This window comes from Xiphophorus hellerii, chromosome 12 (assembly GCF_003331165.1).
Source record: "Xiphophorus hellerii strain 12219 chromosome 12, Xiphophorus_hellerii-4.1, whole genome shotgun sequence".
In the NCBI taxonomy this organism is placed as follows: Eukaryota; Metazoa; Chordata; class Actinopteri; order Cyprinodontiformes; family Poeciliidae; genus Xiphophorus; species Xiphophorus hellerii.
In genome coordinates, this window is record NC_045683.1 from 10,336,532 (window position 1) to 10,357,399 (window position 20,868).

A 20,868-nucleotide genomic window follows, 5' to 3' on the forward strand; every position below is an offset into this window, starting at 1 on the left:
GTGTAACCATTTTTTGGTGGCGACTTTTTTTTTGGCCAGGCAGTGTAAATTAAAAACCTTTACTTCACCAGGAAAATCCCACTGATATTAAGACAATCCTGGCCAAGAATGGCAGCAGCACACAGAGTTTATGGATTTATGAGATCTGGATCTCCAAGGAGTTTTACCTGGTTAAATAAAGGAAATAAACAATTTTAGAACAATTCAGTTCAATTGAATTAAGCTCATCTATATTACACCAATTTTACAACAGATGTTGTCTCAAGGAAACTTTTTAACAAAGATTGATTCAAAAGTTTTCTATCAAAAGAAGCTTGCAGCATTCATTCCTCCTGGACCAACATGTTGCCACAAGTTGCTGCTTGCATTGCATTGCTGACTTTGAAACTGTCCCTCATGCCAGCCACACTTTCAGTGATAATGGAAAGCAAAACTCTCCTTTAAAAGTGCTGCACAACTGTTGGTATCCAGTTGACTGGACAGGGCTGATCGTGACTCTTAAGGCAGGATGTGTATGAATGAGTGAATGACTGATTGTAGTGTGAAGTGCTTTGGAGTCCTCAGACTTAATCAATCCTTTTTACAAATGCAGACTATTTGCATAACTGTGATTACATTATAGCCATTTACCATTAATCTCTTGACTCAAATTCGCAACATGCATCAAAAAAGAGACACCTTTTGTGTTAACTTCTCTTCTCTGGCCTCTTGCTAAGTTTAGGACTGATTTATTTTTCAGTCTTTGCATTGTTTGGCTCCTGAAAACATTCCTTATTCCCTCGCCCTTATTCCAGTTCCAGATCTCTTAAATCTTCCCTAATCTCAAAGAAATTCCTAAAAAAGATGTTTTTGCCATATTTTCTGGCATCTACCAAACAGAAAAAATTTTGTTAACTAAGCTAAATCAAGAAGTGTTTGGTCTGATTTATCTTCAGACAGTGAAGAAAAAAGCATGTATCTTTTTATTCGGTGTATATAAATATCTTATTTCAACTGTATATCAAGTGGAGGATCATGGCGACAACCAACACGTAAAAAAAGTACGCTTTTTAGCCATTTAGTGTCCTTGTCCTCAGGAGTTACTCTGATCACTTTGCATGATATAACATCACCAGTGGGAACTGTCAAACTGATATAAATGACTTTCATTAGAAAAACTGAAGCTCACGTTTATCAAAACTCTAAATTTGTTTGATTATCAAAACCTTCATTCAACCCCATTGACTGATTAACAAATTCTGCAATGTTAAAGGTTAACCACATGGAGGCAGTGTAAATAAACCTACGGGTTGGTTGTATGGTCATCAATCTGCTCATCTATCATAATCAAACAGACATTCTAGATCTTACTATAGCAGAATATCATGCTTGTTTTTCTCCATTAAATCTTCAGCCAGTCTCATGTTTTACCATGTTGAGTCAATATACTGAAACTGGTTGTTGTGTGTTTCAGACTCTCTGTCATGAAGTGCGGTGTGTTGAGGTGGTGAGGCAGACGCTGTAGACCCAGGATGTGGTAAATTAATGGTTTTAATGATGAATGTCCAGCAAAACACAGTCCAAAATAACGGGCAGCACGGCCGAGCGGAAACCAGGGCTCGACACCGGTAGCAACCGTAAAAAGGAATGGACAACGGAACAACACGAACGCACATTAGACGAGGACCCGACGAGGAACAAAGAACACAGGTGGAGTTAAATACACGGGAGGGTAATCACAGAGACGAGACACACCTGGGAACAATCAAGGGGAGGACAGGACAACGAAGAGACGCAAGGACACAAAAAACTCTAAATGAACACAGAAAACACAGATCCTGACACTCAGCAGGTGAAATGTCCCAGGCCAAGGTGGCTCTGAACATCCTGTGTCTTCTGATGAAGGAGCAGTGGAGCTGGCTATGTTCAAAAAACATCCAGAGGACTGTCAGGCTGCTGTTTGGAACCCTCATTAACAGGTGATTACTATTTAACACTAGAATAGAATAGCACAGAACATTTGGACATACAAGTAATATAAAAAACCCAACTGTACAGGAGAGGTGAACAAATTTGATCAGACCACCTCCCCTATGATATTATTGAATTAACATCAAGTAATTGTATAATATTATAGAATTATAATATTATAGAATCTATAAGCCAGTGGTTCCCAAAGTGTGGGGCGCGTCCCCTTAGGGGGGGGTGCAGTGCCATTGCAGGAGGGGCGCGGGAAGCGGTATAGATGAATGAAAAAAAAAGAAGAAACAGTGCCTGACTAAGCATAATGGACAGGGTTTTAACTGGGCTCCCTAAACATTGTGACACTGGGTTGCCGTGTCACAACTGCAACTCAGATTTGAGAAGATCTGCAGCAACAAGCAGGCTCACCCAGCCACTGAAAAGATGGGAGGATTAAAGTCATTTTTTCACAACAAACCTTTATTTTCATTTCCTTTCCTCTCAGGGAGCTGTTCATGTTTTAACCCCTTGTTGCACAGAGGCTTTTTTTTAAATGTATTGATGATAGCAAAGTTGAATATTGTTACAAATAAAAAAGAAACATGTTTAAAATAACACTGACGGCAAAGAATGCCCTTCTACAGTATAGAACCAAAACATTACACAAAACTGTTTGACTGTAAAGATGGTTTGAAGTTTGTTTTGCTGCAACCTGAAGTGGGAAATAAACTTCAGTGGAGTTTGAAAATTAAATATGTGTATAGGTTTATGTCTGGTTGAACGATGTGTGTGATCAGTTGATTTTTTTATTTTTTTATTTTTTTGTGGGGGATTTTATTGTAATCCATAGGGGGCCCAGAAAAAATCTTTGGGCACCACTGCTATAAGCAGTCTTCTTATAGATTGCTTCTTATCTATAAGAAGCAATCAAAATTACGTTATTTCAAATGAACATTATTTTTTCTGGGACGCCACAGCAAGATGCTGCAAGACTGAGACTAAAAAAATTCCCATCTGCCTTTCTTCTGCAAGGGATGCAGACATTCTTGGCAGAAGAAGTCTTGGATATAAAATTAAGTGCAAGTTGGAACTATGTTATTACACTTATCAAAGCTAAATTTCAGTTTTACACTCAGACTTACAGAGGTGTTACACTGGTCTCAATAGTGTGTAGATTTATAGCTTTAACTTAAATGGGTTTTTTTTTTGTATATAAAAATTGTAGACCACAGATGTATTAAAAGAAGATAATATGTATTAAAAAATGGGAGTATTACTGTGCTTAGTAAAGTATTTACATGTCCAAGTTTGATCCCAGCAGAGTAAAGATGGAACATTTTTATCTTAGGAAAATAATTATATTTCTATATAGCCAGAGATCAAGCAGTCCAGCTTTAACCTGACTGAACCGTTACAGTGAAGAAATAACATAAAGCTGAACTGATGACTGCAACCGGAGAATGTTGGAATGTAATTGACCAGGAATATTGCTTTCTGACCAATTCTTCAAAAAGTAAAACTTTTTCAGAATTTCTTTTTTTTTTTTCTCCACTGAAAAATGACCTTAATCTATAAGAAGCAATCAAAGTTTCTTTACAATTACTGATGAGAACAGTTAAGCATCAGTGTAGACATCCAGAATTTGATTTGGCTCCAACAGTAAGCCCTATCTCTACAACTACAATCAACCTCTATAGTGGAGGTAGGCTACTACTGTCTAATTAGGCTATAAATGCCAGATGACCAGGAAACTGCCTGGTATAGTTGCTCCACACATGATGCAACCCCTAATGCCTCTCTCTGTCAGTGCTCTACATGTGTAGCAGATTGTGACCAAGAATGTTTATTCTAAAATTCTCGGGTTCATCACAGCGGGTACAGCACCTTACGAGGAATAGCATTTCATGTTAGCATCAAGCTAACCGCCCATTTCTCATGAACTGACAGCGAGATGACTGCGTTCACTATATTTAATACTGCCAAACCACCAGGAGGGGGTGCTCTTTCACTCATTACACCTGAACCCAAACTTGGAAGTAATGACAAGTGGAATTCTATACAATATTAACTATGTTACACTAGCAGCTAGTTCTCCACACTGGAGCCTGTCATGAATGCTAAAGCTAGTTAGCATTCATAACAGTGTCAAGAAAACTGGCATAAGGGTATGAGATCTTTCCAGGCACACGCAGAAAAAGATGCATAATGGCTTGGAAGGAATAAAGTAATCTTGTGGTTTGATTAAAAGTTAATTAAGTTGAATAAGTCTGAATAATATGAGTATAAGTAATCACTCAATAACTTTCTGCAAAGAATCTCTGATTAATGATCTGTAATGATTTAACTATGATTATGTTAATGAATTAACAATAAGAAAAAGATGTGATTTATTGTCAATGAATGTGAAGTTATGATCATTTGAAATCAATTCAAACAGGTTTAACAACAGGATGAATGTGTTTAAAGAATTATGATAAATGATAGTGAGTTATAGAACAGAGAGAAATGCAGTACAGCCCTGATAACAGGAAATGTCGCAAGCAGTTCTGAACAGATGGCCAGAGCGCACAGGATGGGTGGCGCAGTGAGTTTGGCTGAAGCAACGGGGAAAGGGGAAGTACGGGAACTTCCACTACGGTCAGCAAAAACAGGTTGGGAAATGTGGGGACTTTTTCATGAGAGACAGCAGATGTGAAGAAAGTCACGTAGACCACACCTCCCCATACACACACATGGTGGAGAAATGCATAAAAACGGGCTGAAAAGAGGAACCAGTTGTTCTCAGTCCAGCGGCGCAGAAGGAGAGACAACTTGCAGAAGCAGATTGAGCTACGGACCGCACTTCAGAACCACGGGGAAGCTCGGACTTCACACCGCTAAGAAAGGACTGGGTCCCATCGCCCCATCTCTGGTTCTTTATTCGACCGTTGGTCTCGTCTCAACCCAGCAATTTCAAACTCAGCAACAAGACTTGGAGGAAGGACAAAGGTCCCTCAGGGATGAGGAACTGGGCAATTTCAAACTCAGCAACAAGACTTGGAGGAAGGACAAAGGTCCCTCAGGGATGAGGAACTGGGTTTTGCAAAGGATTCAGACCCGTTCTGCTTTGTTTCTTTTCTAAGGAGGGTTTTTCCACACAAGGCAAAGACCTCAACCAAGGATGCTAGAAATTCCTGTTGCCAAAAGATCCACCATCGTCTGGGTATGAGTTGAATCTGCTCATTGAAATTCCATTTCAGAACGTGCGACTTAACTCTTAGGGAAAGGAGACAGGGTAGTATGATTGTACATGTGGATTTTATTACACTGTTTTTGAACTATATACGATTGATTATTGATTTGTATGTCGCATATCCCTGCTTAAGCTTGCTTAATAAATTTATACTATAAAATTCTAATGAGGTTGGTGGACATTGGAATTAATAGAGTCATTTAATCTTTGTCCAGTTCTTTTAATTAAGGTAAAACTAATGTACATGATTCCAGTGAATAGGAGGCTTCATAATTTCCTTTGGTGAGAGTAAATAATGACCCTGGGACTTACATCTAAGTCACTAAACATAATCTAGCCGGTTCCAAGTGCAAGTTATGATTTAGAAAGTGGGCTACCGTTAACAGAAGTGGTTATTGGAATTATGCAGCTGCGAGGGCTACTCAGCTGATTGTTTCTTAACTGTAAAGGGTCATAACTTCTGGATTGGAGGTAGTTAGAGCTAGACGAATCACTTTCGCCACCAGTTTAAATAGATTATCTCTTATAGAGTACTTTTAGGGTAATACCCAGGTCTCAGAGATTTTCCGGACCTGTTAGACGGAGAACTGGTCAGTAGGCAGCCCTGTGAAGTAGTGAGGAGTGGGCGGGGCTGACTATTGCAGGATAACCTTCAACAGGTAGCAGAAGTCTGCCTGTCATGAATAGGTAAACAATTTTCTCATGTCTCATGTGTTATACTGGGGACAGTTTTAACAAATATATATATAAAAAAACATTGTTTACAAATATTACATACTGAAGCTTTAACAGGAAGAAACCTCCAACAGAACCTGACTGGGTATGATAAGCCATTTCTCACGAACAACAAGTCTCAACTTCTTCTTTAGTGGATTTCTGCGCAGTGAGTGTGTACAGAGGGCATTGCAGTTGAGCAGATCATGAATGGTTTCATATAAAAACTTTTCATGCCATTAAGCTCTGAGATATTCTGGTTCTTGCACACCTTCTGGTTATTGGGGCCTGCCATGCAAAGCAATGGCAGGAACCTATTACTATTCTCCCAATTCTTTATTTTTCTTCCGTAACCGTTAATGCGGCTCATACTGCTGCGTGCACACCTACAAATGAGGTATCAAAACGTGCAGAAAATTCACGCCATTGGAGCTATTATTTTTGGTGGGATTTGGGCTTAACGTGGCGACATAATTCGCAAAAAACTACGAAAAAAACCCCATTATAAGTCAATGGGAAAAATCCTACAAATACCCTATTTTTGAGGATTTTCTGTGTCGTCACGAATTCACGTAGAAATGCCATTCAAATTTCATTTTGTAGATACGTCCGTGATCTCTTCGAAAGTGAAGACGGCTCGTCGATACCAATTACGGTTTGTCCACAATTTGTCTCTAAGCGACCCAAAGTTTCTCATTTTTCCTAAAATTAGAGTGCGTCTCTTCCTGAGTGCCCCTCTGCTAGAGTGAGAAATGAAGACAATTTTTCACCCCAAAATAATTTTGAAATCGCCATCACGCCTACAAATATCGCACGATTGGTATCAAAATCGGTCCTGACATTGATACGCATGTCTGCTCCGGTAAAATGTTTTCGAAATTTATCTAGACCGTACGGTTTTCTGTCACGGTGCTTCAGAGCAAAGTCATGCGACAGGATTTTCTGAGGCTGTCTCAGGCTCTCTCCCATGTATTTGACTACAATTTCAGATCTGTGCAAAACATTTCTTTCTCTCATCGCTGTAAATGCTCTGAGTGACGTAGAGATATGAATCTCGGGAATATTGCAGAAGACACATTGCCCTCTCATACGCTTCAAACGGTTTTCGAATATGTATTACGGTTCCCGAACGGAAAGGATTTGTTCCCAATGCTTTTTTCAGTAAAACTGGCTGGCTGAAACAGAGTATTCTCTGCCCCAGCCTCTCTCACTAACAGCTCACACTTTGGTGAGAAAATTATTTACCATAGCAACGGAACTCAAGAGGCTATTGGCTGCTGATTAGGACTACAAATACGCATCGCTGTAGTTCTATCTATGGTGGAACCCTCAGTTGAAACAGATCAGGACTGAACTGGCCTTTAGAACTACTTGCTGCTATGGGCTGTATATAACTGATTTAACTCAGTAACTGTTACACATGGGATTAGTTTGGAACTTTAAAATTAAGCATACTGAAAATTTCAAAATAAAAGCCTTGAATATTTTTACATGATGTAATTGCTCTTTTTGGCTTTATATGACTTTTTCATCCAAAGCACTGTTACACATGGTATTAGTTTGGCCCTTTGAAATGAAGCATACTGAAAATTTCAAAATAAAAGCCTTGAGAATTTTTACATCAGGTAATTGCTCTGTTGAGCACTATATAACTGATTTAACCCAATGACTGTTATACATGGGATTAGTTTGGACCTTTGAAATGAAGCTTAACTAAAAATTTCAAAATAAAAGCCTTGAATATTTTTACATCATGTAATTGCTCTTTTTGGCTTTATTTGACTTTTTCAGCCAAAGCAATGTTACACATGGATTTAGTTTGGCACTTTGAAATGAAGTTTTACAAAAATTTCAAAATAAAAGCCTTGACAAAAATTTTAAATCATACTGAATGGTGCACGTCCACCTTACTTAAAGTTCTTGTGATTCTCCACATGCTATTGATTACATTGCAGCGTTCTTTAGCATTGATGCTAATTTCTAGCATGACAACGCCGGGCCCAAACCGACGGGCACGGTTTGGCAGGCCCCGGTTAAATTTCTTCAGAAATTTTCTAGTTTAATCTTATTTCTTTGTCACAATTTTGTAAGAGACACAAAGTCAAGGGTGCCTTCCGGTAAAAATATTTCTTTCCTCCTTTTGATTATAGCTTCTTTCAAATACATCTATAACAAATACCGTCATAATTTCTTTAAACTTAATTCATAATAATATTTTTTGTGTGTGTGCATGTGTTGATTACTTGGGTTGTAAATAACATGTTATATGAACTTCATGTTGGCACCCAGTAGAAATAAATGTAATGACAAGCAAATTGAGATGTTCAGAACTCTAAACTAATCTCTCCACATTACAGGCAAATGCCATGTATAACTCTACAAATTGTTCTTCCTCTTCCATTATGTAATTTTTTTTTGACATATTGGGAGAGTAGATTTGGAGTCACTGGAACAGCTTGATAGTCTTCATTTTACTAATTTTATTATATTGGAAAATATAAGTAGAACACGCTTGATCAAGTTATTAATTGTTTTGATATTGAGAAGAACATATAAATAAAACACTTCACTTATAACAATAAAAATATTACAGTACAGCAATTTGAGCAGTTCATTAGTTTATTACTTCATTTCTTACATTTTTATTGTTTCATTTTAAAAAGAGACATATGTGTATTACATGATGAATAAAAATGCTGTATGTCTGTCCTGACTGCATGTTTGCTGTCACCTCAGAGTAATTGTTAAGAAACCAAGCAATAAATCAGAACAGGATCATGATTTCAGAGCCTTAAATAAAGAGCATCATAAGGGCTGAAGACAGGAGCAGCAGGATGACACCGGGGCCAGTTGGTACGGCACCGTTGCACAAGTTCCCTTCACAGCACTTTATGGGAGGAATGCATGCTGCGCTGTGCTGGCAGCCCTTGGTAATCAGTGCTGTATTCAGTACTGTAAGAGCAAGAAACTTCTTAATAGTATTCATAAATATGCTCTATAATATCCATAAAGTGTTCATACAACAAGTTAAATCTTTTTGTAAGTGAGCAGTTCAAGCAGCAGAGCTTCTGACAAATTTTAAAAGCTTACCTTCCACCTTGAGAGAAAAACATCGATCGAATATCTCAGAACAATCTGTAGTGCCTGTGCAGGACTTAGGTTCAGTAGATAGACATGTGTAGCATCTCAATCCAAGTGCTAAATAAAGCAACAAAACAGATGACTATAATCATCAATAACAACAAAAAACAAGGTAAGAACTTGACAAATGTGTGTCTACCATATTAATCTTACAAGCTGCTTAAATGGAAACTTTCAATTAAATAAAAAATAGTGTTAAAGCCTGTGAAGGTGACAACATATGAAAACGGTCTGTACTGTTGATCTCATCGTTAACACAGTTCAGTACATGTTGTACAGAAAGGAGTAAATCAATCCCTTCGATAAAAACAAGACTCAATTTGGTATACAATCTCAAAAATATAAAATCCAGTTCAAATATTTTGTACACGAATAATGAAAGGTTTAAACAAATAGGTGACTTACAGCTTTGAACCTATATCATAGGAAAAACTCCTAAGCTTTAGAAGAAAACCTGAATTAATAGCTAATCTTTGTTTTGTTTTCCCCTCTGTTGTTAAATTCAAGATATTCTTACCAACAGAAAAAGCTAGAAACAGGACAAGAACTCCGTAAAGCTTCATCATGAACGTCAGCTGTGTGAAGGAAGAACGTTTTCTTTCAGTCCTTTGTACTTTCACTTCCTTTTTCATGGAAAAGGAAGGGTACTTGGATGACATCATGGTCCTCGTAAAAACCCAACATTTCTGTCGCTTTCACCGGTGTTTATTCAAGATATTGGCATATGTAATTTAGAAAAAGAAATGTAGACATGCCAAAATCATTAAGTGTATTAACAGTTCTCTGAAGTTGTATTTCGTCCTTGGAAAGTTTAAAGCTTCTTAATGGCTCTCAAAAAACATTAATGTCTGATATGGAAAAAAACAACAACATACAAGCACCGTCAAGGTTAACAGGCTATTACTGTCTTTAATCTTGACTGCTGAACAGGTCAAGGTAAAAGTTCCGGCGAGACAAACTGACTCTCTTATAGTTTTTAGAGTCTAAGATTATGTGGGAAAAAGCTTTAATACCAAAAGCCATTTTTATATTTCAAAATAAGTGTGGTATGTTCAGCTGAGGTTGCATATTACTTTTAAAAAAATCTAATATTACAACAGATAGTCCATTAAAACTTATTCGGCACATCATTCAAATGCGTCACCTTTTTATAACGGTCAAAACCGGAAATAGTTTCCCACTCCCGTTCTCTTGACAATGGCTCGTTAGCGTCATTTTACGCGTCTGGGTGACGTCAGGTCCTGCGCCGCTATGTTTTGAAAAGCCGGTGTAGATTCAGACTACTACCTTGATTACTTTCGTTCTGACCTATTTTTATCCAGGTTTTAATAATATTTCGGGTAGAAAGGGAAATGTGAACATGCCAAAGTCTGCGAAAAAGCCCTGCACTACTCAGACCTCCATCAGCAGGTACTTTGGAGGACTGAGCAGCAGCAGCAGACCTCAGTCTGGGATTAAACCAAATCCTGCAGAGCATCGGCTCTCAAGAGGGAAGGTGAAGTCTGCTACTTAAGTCATTGGATATCCGACATGTCATCTGTGGTTTGCTTAATGCAACTCTCCCAGAATTCAGTTTCTCAGAAAGTATAATGTCACATAAAGAACGATTTTTAAAACACAGCTGTTATTTCATGGGCTTTTTGTGACCCACACAATCATTGACAAAACCTGCGATATATCAGCACACAATCACTGGACAAAGAAAGTTACAGCTAAAAGAACCATCTACTGAAATATTACTGTGTCCAGTTATATTAATTGAAAGTTGAGAGGAAGGAAGAAGTGTGGTAGAAAAAGATGCTTACGCAACAGGGATAGTTGAACCGTAATGGGTAGATTTTGAATCAAAGTCCACAGAAGAGTTGGTGGGATATTGTATTTTATTCAGGCATCAAGGTAATAAAGTTTGAAGGAAGCGTAAAAGTTGCTTGAGGTACTGGTTGAAGTTTTCACAGTGTAAAATTTAGGGTGCCATATCATCTTCAGAGCAGCCATTTGCAGGAAATTTTAAAATATTTCATGTTTCGTCCTGCTGACAAGCTTTATGGAGTTCAATAAAATATTCAGGATGAACGTTCATCTTTTGCAGAGAAGCAACTGGTGATCCCACCAGTGCAATACCTAATGGACGTACAGGATTCCCGAAAAGCATTCTCTAATGTGTAACATTTAAATCCACATGCTAGAGAAAGAAACAAACAAAAAAACACAAACTGATCCCACAAAGCTGTGAGCACGGAATTGGCTAAAATGTCTTGATATGATGAAGCTTTCAAAGTTCCTCTTACTGGAACTAATGAGCCAAGCCCAGCTCCTGAAAAACAACCCCATGTCATGATCCCCCCTCAACCAAACTTTACACTTGGCACAATGCAGTCAGACAAATACCGTTCTCCTGGCAACCACAAAACCCAGACTCGCCCATCAGATTGCCAGATGGAGAAGCTCAAATTATCACTCCAGAGAACGGGCCTCCACTGCTCTAGAGTCCAGTGGTGACGTGCTTTGCACCACTGCATCCAGCACTTTGCATTGCACTTGGTGATGTTTGGCTTGGATGCAGCTACTCCACCATGGAAACCCATTCCATGAAGCTCTCTGCGCACTCTTACTAAGCTAATCTGAAGGCCACATGAAGTTTAGAGGTCTGTAGTGATTGACTGCAGAAAGGAGCGAGGAAATTTCACGACTGGATTTGTTGCACAGGTGGCATCCTATCACAGCTCCACGCTGAAATTCACTGAGCTCCTGAGAGCGGCCCATTCTTTCACAAATGTTTGTAAAAACAATCTGTATACCTAGGTGCTTAATTTTATACACCTGTGGTCATGGAAGTGATTGGAACAGCTGATTTCGATAATTTGGATGGATGAGCAAATACTTTTGTTGATATAGCGCATAATAAGAAGAGTCAAGTAGGATGACATATTAAAAAAAACCTTTATTTTATTTTCCAGATTATGCTAAAGGCCTTCCATTGAAGTGAACAAATAGAAAAAAGTTATATATCGTTTACGAGCAAAATAGAAAACAATCTATGGTAGAATTGTTATTCTTGCTCATTAGAGCGAGTATAAAACATTCACAGTCAAGCATCTTGTAAAAGAATTAACATAACGAGAGATCCGCTTTTAAGAAATCATTAACAAATTGGTGAAAAGCAAACAATGATCTAGCTAAAAATGAGCTACAGTAAAGATAAGAATTTCAACATATCATTTTATTGGCTTTCACAGTAAATGGTAACTGAAGGAGGTAAATGTTGTCTCTGCAGGTGAAAGCTAAGAATTTAAATCCCATCCATATGTTCCAAAGTTACCAGTAAATTAGTTAAATAGTCAAAAATAATTGGGAAAGCAGATCATTACTACTATTATTGTGATTTTGTTGTTGTTTTATATGTACAGCCAAGGGTGTATTCAACCTTAACTTTATTTTAATCCAACCTTGTACAAAATCCCACAAAGTATTCCAAATCTTAGTTATCTATTCAAGGTAAATGAAGCAAAAAAAACAATAAAATATACAGTATATATATATAGGTATATATATATATGGACTCTTTTGTGCGCCACTTATTATGCCAGGTAAGAAACTTAAGGTGCTACATACTAGAAACTTTTGTTAAATCACTACAAAACATTTTCATTCTATAGAAAACCACAAGAACTGCAGTTGTTTTTTTGTTTTTTTTGTTGTTGTTTTTGAGAGGGTGGTCTGTGACTAAATAGAACTTGCTTTTGAGTTCCAAGAAATAATTTTCATGCTATGGAAAACCACATGTACTGCAGTATTTTTGGGGGGTAGATGGTGGAAAGAATTGGTTTAGAAAACCTTCATGGTGCCTGTCAAGTCAGCCTCACTTTGATACATTCTGCTATGAATCTCGGTTGTATCTAATGTGACTTGAACTAAGTTAGTTTTTGGAGACAAGAAATGAAGCTGAGGCAAAAGGTTGTGATTTCTACACTTACCCACCAGAGATATCAGTGTGGACATTTTTACACAGAATACATTTCACTGCTGTGAACAACAGCCTGAGTAAAAGATAGAAAGGAAATTCATAAAACGAATTCAAACTGGTTATCTTCTAGGCCTGTATTTTGTTCAATCTATCTTCTTGTCAACTCTGACCAGTATGCTGACAGCATGATGTTACCATCAGGGCTGGACTAGGACCAAAATATAGCTCTAGTATTTTTTTCCATGGCAGCCCATGTTGACTACTTCGGTGATATGCAGAGGCACACAACATACCAGAGCATATGTGCATGCTGTATTGTTTCAAAAGTTAAGACAAAGCACAGCAGCTGACAAGGAAGAGTGTAACTGTGTTAAATATTTGTAGTCTATAATGGTTTAATAATTTTTACCTTAAGTTGATGAGTAAGTTAAATAGAGTTAGCATAAAAAATAGTTATATGCAGTTAAGTTATGCTAAGCTAAACAGGATAATTGCGTGACTAGAAAAATAGCTTGTTTTCTAGGTCACTGTAGCAAGCAAATGTTTCCTGTCAACCATACTGTTTCACCTTCTTGATCACTTACTTTTCATTATCAGTGCTGAAACTTTCCCCAAGAACTAGAAGATCCTAAATTGCAGCTGCGCATCAGCAAGACATCGTCACACAACAATGCTACTCCATTATGCTGTTACAAAATGCAACCGTTCTTAGGAGCGTTGGACTGAGAAATAGTTTGTATAATGAGATCAGCAGAATCTCAGTTCCACCAGGCATTTGATAATTGCTGCTGCTGCCGCTAGTTTGGGGGCGATGAGTGGCAAAGGGCTGCTCTGTGAGGTGAGAGCTTGTCTGAGGTCTGCAACTCCAAGGAGTTTGTGCAAATAGTCAGCACTTTGTGTGAGCAACCGTCTAGGCCACAGGTGTCAAACTCCAGTCCTCAAGGGCCGGTGTCCTGCAGTTTTTAGATGTGCCACAGGCACAAAACACTGGAATGAAATTACCTCCTCCTTGTGTGGATAAGTTCTCCAGAGCCTTGCTAATGACCTAATTATTCTATTCAGGTGTGGTGCAGCAGAGGCAAATCTAAAAGTTGCAGGACAGCGGCCCTTGAGGACTGGAGTTTGACACCCCTGGTCTAGGCACTCCTGAATGGCTTCAAAGATTTCTCAAACATTCATGAAAAAATCAAAGCAACATTCCAAGTATGTTTTTGATGACAAGATAATATTATACCATAATATAAAGACTGTATTTTACATAATACTGTATAAGACTGTAAGTACTGAACAAAAATAATTAAACAAAACTTCAACTAAATAAAAATGAGAGATAACTATTCAATAAATCTGCAGCCCCTGAAAGAGCCTGGTATCCTTCACATTTTATTCTTAATCTTAGAAAATGTAAAAACATAATAGTGGATCAATTTATCTTTAAATAACTTTATCAGTTGAAATTGAAAAGACCACAAAACAGCAATTTGTTGATTGACCATTTGATTAGTTTATTCTTTCATGGCTTACAAATTTTGTTTTATGTTTAAAAGAGACAAACTGCTGAATATCTGTTCGGACTGCATGTTTGCTGTCAACTCAGAGTAATTATTAATAGACAAAACAATAAACCAGAACAGGATCATGATTTCAGAGCCTTAAATAAAGAGCATCATAAGGGCTGAAGACAGGAGCAGCAGGGTGACACCGGGGCCAGTTGGTACAGCACCGTTGCACAAGTCCTTTTCACAGCACTCAATGGGAGGAATGCATGTTGTGTTGGGCACGCAGCCCTTGGTAATCAATCCTGTAAGAGCAATAAAACTTCTCAGTAGTATTCATAAATATGCTCTATAATGTCCATAAAGTGCTCATACAATAAGTTAAATCTTTTCAAATGATCAATTCTATCAGATTCTCATATATTTAACAGCTTACCTTCTATCTCGGCAGAAGCACATCTGTCGTAAGTTTCAGGACAAGTTTGAATACCTGTGCAGGTATTGGGTCCAGCTGTTACATATGAGTAGCATCTCAATCCAGATGCTAAATGAAGAATGAAAAGAATTCAACATGAGCATCAATAACAACAAAAAACAAGCTAAGAACTGGACATATGTGTGTCTTTCATATTAAACTTACAAACCGCTTAAATACAAATTTTCAATTAAATAAAAAGAAAGTCATAAAGCTTTTAACGGTAAAAACATAAGAAAATTGTTTGTACTGTTGAACATAGCATTAATACAGTTCAGTTCAAACTCTTATTACAGAATTCAGTACATTAATGAGTTCATTTCTGTGAAAATTTTTACAGAAATGAGTCAATCAATCAATCAACCAATCAATCTTCAATAAAAACAAGACTCAAAATTTGGTTTAAAACTAAAAAAAATATAAAATCCAGTTCAAATGTTTTGTGCACTAATAAGGAGAGATGCTCCAAAACTAGGAGAAAACCTGAATTGCTTATAAAAACTAATCTTTGTTTTATTTCCCCTTTTTTGTTAAATTCAAGAAATTCTTACCAACAGAAAAAGTTACAAACAGGACAAGAACTCCGTAAAGCTTCATCATAAACTTGGCCGTTGGAAAGAAAAAACGTTTTTCTTTCAGTCCTTTCTTCTTTAACTTCGTTTTTCTAAATAAGCCCGCTCCAATGAGACCTGAATATAAAGAGCATTCGAATGACATCATGGTCCTCGTAAAAATCCAGCATTACTTTTGTTCTGACTGGTGTTTATTCAGGATATTGGATTTTTATTGCACTGTATTTAAAAACTGTTCAAAGAAATAAAAACTAAAATATTTTTAGTATTCAAATTCAAAAATACTTTATTGATCCTGCCTTGGAAAATAAAACTTTTGCTTATTTACAGGGAAGAATGAACTGATAACGAAGGTTTCTGAGCAAATGTTATATTTATGGATCTGATAACAGAGGTTTCAGTGAAAATGTTTTTTCTTCTCTTTCAAACCAAAACTCCTTTGAACCAGGTTTGATTTATGGACAGAAGTACTAATTAACCAGAGATGGGAGAGGCGGGTGGAAGGCAGAGTGTACATGACTGATAAGATACAAAAGCAGAATTGTATGTGTTAAGTTTCATTTTTTCTTCCTCCTTCTCTCTTGCTTTTCTTTTCTCAGACGCTGATATTTACTCTGATTTTCTAAATAAAATATCTAAAAACAAATGTGCATTTCTCTGATTGATTCAGTGCATCTCTATAAAAAAAAAAAATTCTAAACAATCTCAAAGGAAAATTAAAAGTTGTTGTAGCTCATTAATTCTTCTAGAGCTACAACAGGAAAGATCTTCTGTAACAGTCTGTATTACAGTGATTTTGAAGAACCCTCTGACTGAAGACACTCTTTTATTCCTGAGACAGTCTCATGAAGAAGATGGTCAGGTTTGTCCACAGACATCCTCGGTGATGTCTCACCAGAGTTTTCCCTAGAGTGACACAAGCAAAACGTGAACGCACAAAAACAGAACTTAAAAGAGCACATGGTTTCCTGTGATTCTGGCACAATAATGCTGCATCAATCTACTTTGAATATTGTTCATGCTGCACACACTGTTTTGTGATGACTTTTTTTGTGTTTGTAGCTACAAAAGGTTTTCTAACATGTCATGTTCTGAACTCTGGATAAATATGAGCTCAGTATTTAGCTTGTTAGACTTCTTCCTTTTGGCATTGGTAGAATGACTTTTAGATGTTTATGTCAGAAAAATCAAAAAGTTCTCTGAAGTTGTATTTCCTCCTTGGACAGTTTAAAGTTTCTTACTATAAACTACTTTAAACTTCTTACTTTAAGTTTTCCAAGAATTTATAAACTTTCAAAGTTTAAAGTGCCATAATTTGGAAAGTTACACTAAACTACTTAAAATTTTGTACTGTCCATATCAGACAGTAAAAGACATTACTGTCTGATATGGAAAAAACATACAAGCATTGTCGAGGTAAGCAGGTTAATTATTCCTATACGTAACCTTGACTGCTGTGCAGGTTAATGTTAAAGCTCTGCCAGATTAGAATTACACCGGTGAGTCAAACTGACTTTCTTTCTAGTTTTTAGATAAGATTATGTGGGGAAAAACTTTTAATACCAAAAGCCATTTTTATATTTCAAAATAAAAGTGTAATATGTTCATCTGAGATTACATATTACTTAAAAAAAATCTAATATTACAGCAAATAGTCCACTTAAACTAATGAGTCACCTTTTTTTAACGGCCAAAACCGGAAATTGTTTCCCATTGATATCCATTTTTGAAAGATGGAGATATTATTGTTGTGACAGGGGAGGAGAATAGAAACATTTTGGTTATAAATTTTGTTAAAGTTCACAGGTGTAATAATTTAAGTACAGAGGAAAAGTTTGTAAAATCAATGAAAATGATCATTTGTTGGAACAAATTGTAAGATCTAATGACTTATTAAATGGCTCCTTTTCTTTATTTGAACTAAACAATGTTCATAGGAAATCAAAAAACTCATCCCCAGATAATATTTCTTATATTATGTTTAATAAGCTTAGTAATTCATCTAAAAAGGTTTTCCTGGAATTGTTTCACAATTTGGAAAGTAGGATGGGGTTTTCTTTATTGATGATGGAGCAATCTGGAAGAGGGGTAAAATCATACATTTTATTGTTAAAAATATACAAGAAGCAATTAATAAAATGGAAGATTGGTCCTTTAACTGGGGATTAAAATTTTTTACAGACAAAACAAATACTATTTTTTTTACGAGGGAAGTGTCTGAAAATTTAAAATCGCAAATATATAATTATGATTTAGAAAGGGTAAAGCCGTTTAAGTTTTTGGGTTTATGGCTGGATGAAAACCTTACTTGGAAAATTCTTATTCAAAAAGTAATGGAAAAGTGTAAGAGAGTTTTAAATGTAATGAGGATTGAAAGCATTGAAAGCAATATACACAAGTTTAGTACGGTCTGTGTTTGATTATGGCAGCATAGCTTTTGGATCAGCATCATCAAACATTACTCAAAAAATTAGACAATATTCAGTATCAAGCCTTGAGGTTACATACAGGTGCCATCAGAACAACTCCAATGTGACCTTTAGTAGAGATGGAGAGATGTCACTTCATCTCAGAAGATTACAGTTCATTTCAACTTACTGGTCTCATTTAAAGGGTCACAATGGAAATCATTCATGTCAAGAAATTTTAAAACATAGATGGGAAAAAGAAATTAAATTCTTTTAGGTTGGGCTATAGAAAACATTATAAAAGACTTTGACTTAACATAAATATCAATCAAGCAGTTCCTCTATCACCAGTTAATTCTTCTCTATTTCCTAATAGTATTGTTGATTTTACTTTGTTGGAGAAAAGGAAAAAAAGAAAACCTTTCAGATCCATATTCACTGCAATCATATTTAGATAAGAAGTACTACGTATATGTCCAGGTTTATACAGATGCTTCAAAAAAACTCAAATAGCAATAATGGGGTGTCATTCATTGTTCCAGAATTCAGTTTTAAAACTGAATTACTGATGGAGTCTCAGTTTATACAGGAGAGATGATGGGAATCATTCTAGCTCTAGATTGGATTGAGGAAGTTCATCCACTAAGAAGTGTGATATGTTCTGATTCGCTCATCATTATATTTATTGAAAAATAATTCTGTTGGCAGACTAGACCTTTTGTTACAGATTCAATTATTAATTTATCGAATTCAGCCAATGGGGTTGTTAGATATTTTTACATGGATGCCATCACATGTAGGAATAAAAGGAAGTGAGTTGGTAGACAAATATGCAAAACAAGCAAAAAAAATAAAGAAGTTATATTGATATATTGGTATCATTCAGTAAAGGACAAATAAAATCAGTTATTAAACAAAAGATTAAGGAAAGATGGCAGAAACAGTGGGAAGAAGAAGAAAGGTTGGTGAAATGAGGAGAACACGGGGAATTAGAAAGGCGGAAAAATTATACATCAACACGTTACTTGCCAACCGCCATAAAAAATGCGCGTAAATCGTAATTTTACGCTTAAGGCGCGTAAAATGACGCTCAGATGCGTCATTTTACGCGCCTGGGTGACGTCAGCTCCTGCGCCGCTATGTTTTGGAAAGCCGGTGGAGCTTCAGCTACTTCGTTATGACCGGTTTTATCCAGGTTTTTAGAACATTTCGGTTAAAAAGAGAAATGTGAACATGCCAAAGTCTGCGAAAAAGCCCTGCACTACTCAGACCTCCATCAGCAGGTACTTTGGAGGACTGAGCAGCAGCAGCAGACCTCAGTGTGGGATTAAACCAAATCCTGCAGAGCATCGGCTCTCAAGAGGAAAGGTAAGACCTGCTACTTAAGTCATTGGATATCCGACATGTCATCTGTGGTTTGTTTAATGCAACTCTCCCAGAGTTCAGTTTCTCGGAAAGTATAATGTCACATGAAGAACGATTTATGGGCATTTTGTGACCTCTGCTCTGTCAGCACTCAGTCACTGGAATCCTCCACTATTACGGTTTGAAAAAAGTCACAGCTAAAGGAATGATATATTGAATATTCCAGTTATATTCCAGTGTCCAGTTATATTGGAAGTTGAGAGGAAGGAAGAAGTGTGGTAGGAAAAGATGCAAGAGCAACAGGGATAGTTGAACCCTTTATTGGAGGACTTTGAATCACAGTCCACAGGAGACCTTGATGTCTGAATATTGTATTTTATTCAGACATAAAGGTAACATCTTCTGAGCAGCCATTTGCAAGAATTTCTTTAAATATTTCATGTTTCCTTCTGCTGACAAACTTTATGGAGTTGCTGATTTAATTTTCCAACAAAACTTGGCATCTGTCCACAATGCTAAGGGAAAACTACCTGCTGGTGTTGCTCTTCTTTTATTGATCAGCAAACTGTCCTGACCTGTATCCAAGCACTATATGATAGACACCAGACCCAACAGCGCCGATGAGCTGAAGGAAACCTGAATAAATTAATTAATGGATAAATTAATTCATCAAAACCTCAGCAAAGCAACAGGCTGCTTGCCTCCATTCTCTGATTAACAAATTCATGCAAAAAGGGTCTCAGCCAAGTACTGAAGGCTCATACTTTACAGTACAAGAACATACATTTCCATATATTTCTGCAGTTTTTTTAAAAATTGGTTTTAGGTAAAGTTATACTATTGTGATAAACCACATTTATGGCTTTCATAAGCACCAAGCTACAATCATCAAAATTAAAATAAAAAAAACAAACCCCGATTGCTTTAAATATTTTACTCTGTGTGTCTACAAATCAAAATTTGTTAGTTTCTTGAATTAAATATTGAAGTTAATTAACTTTTAGGTGTACACTAATTTATTGCACCTGTGATTATTTGGCTTCTGTACCTTAGTTGAAACTTTCCTCTGGTGATGAAGATGGGTTGCCATCAAAACGAACCAAACTGGCTGTGAAGGACCAACAGGTGGAAGACGTGCCGTGTGAGCCCAGACCTTCTCAGAGTGTTAAAGGTGAACACAAGCTTATCATCTAATTTCATTTCTTCTAAAAGTATTTTCTTTACTGTTTGAAAACAGAATATTCTTGGTTTGTTTCTTATCCCTAGAGGCAAAGCCAACATGGAGCCGAGGAGGAGGAGGTCTCTGCTCCTCTACTTTGGAGAAGCTGAAAGGTTTCTCCTGCATGGCTGATCCGTTTTTCCGGGCCATTCAGGACGAAACAAAGATGGATGACCGCAGCGGCAAAAGCTCTAATACGAGGAGTTCTGTTTCGCCTAGTTTTACCGATTCTCATCAGCAAATCAGCAACACACTGCCTGGGATAGAGAAGGAGCGGGATTATGAAACACAGGATCATAAAGAAGAAGAGGATCCAGAGCTGGCTGCCACTAATCAGGTAT

The 20,868-nt window shown here is 36.9% G+C and overlaps 2 protein-coding genes across 9 annotated transcripts in view; one reads left to right on the forward strand and one right to left on the reverse strand.

The window, feature by feature from the left end:
- Nucleotides 1-8,488: 8,488 nt before the first annotated feature.
- LOC116730446 (lymphocyte antigen 6G-like) lies at nucleotides 8,489-9,917 on the reverse strand. Its single transcript, XM_032579695.1, has 3 exons — nucleotides 9,546-9,917; nucleotides 8,978-9,085; nucleotides 8,489-8,839 (listed from the first exon to the last, which is right to left on the reverse strand). The coding sequence occupies exons 1-3, from the start codon at nucleotides 9,688-9,690 to the stop codon at nucleotides 8,679-8,681; spliced, it is 414 nt and encodes a 137-aa protein (XP_032435586.1). The 5' UTR covers nucleotides 9,691-9,917; the 3' UTR covers nucleotides 8,489-8,678.
- A 333-nt stretch (nucleotides 9,918-10,250) lies between these two features.
- Nucleotides 10,251-20,868, forward strand: part of msh3 (mutS homolog 3 (E. coli)) — a 55,021-nt gene continuing 44,403 nt past the window's right edge. For 2 of the 8 annotated variants that reach the window (XR_004341312.1, XR_004341313.1), the window contains exons 1-3: nucleotides 19,046-19,311; nucleotides 20,362-20,479; nucleotides 20,575-20,864. Coding sequence is in view for 6 of the 8 variants with exons in the window: in XM_032579594.1 (XP_032435485.1) it covers nucleotides 10,389-10,523; nucleotides 20,362-20,479; nucleotides 20,575-20,864 (543 nt within the window). In the remaining 2 variants the exon portion in view is untranslated. Of the gene's footprint in view, nucleotides 10,524-19,045; nucleotides 19,312-20,361; nucleotides 20,480-20,574; nucleotides 20,865-20,868 lie in introns of those variants that run through there. The other 6 variants (XM_032579595.1, XM_032579594.1, XM_032579596.1 and 3 more) reach the window with 6 other exon arrangements.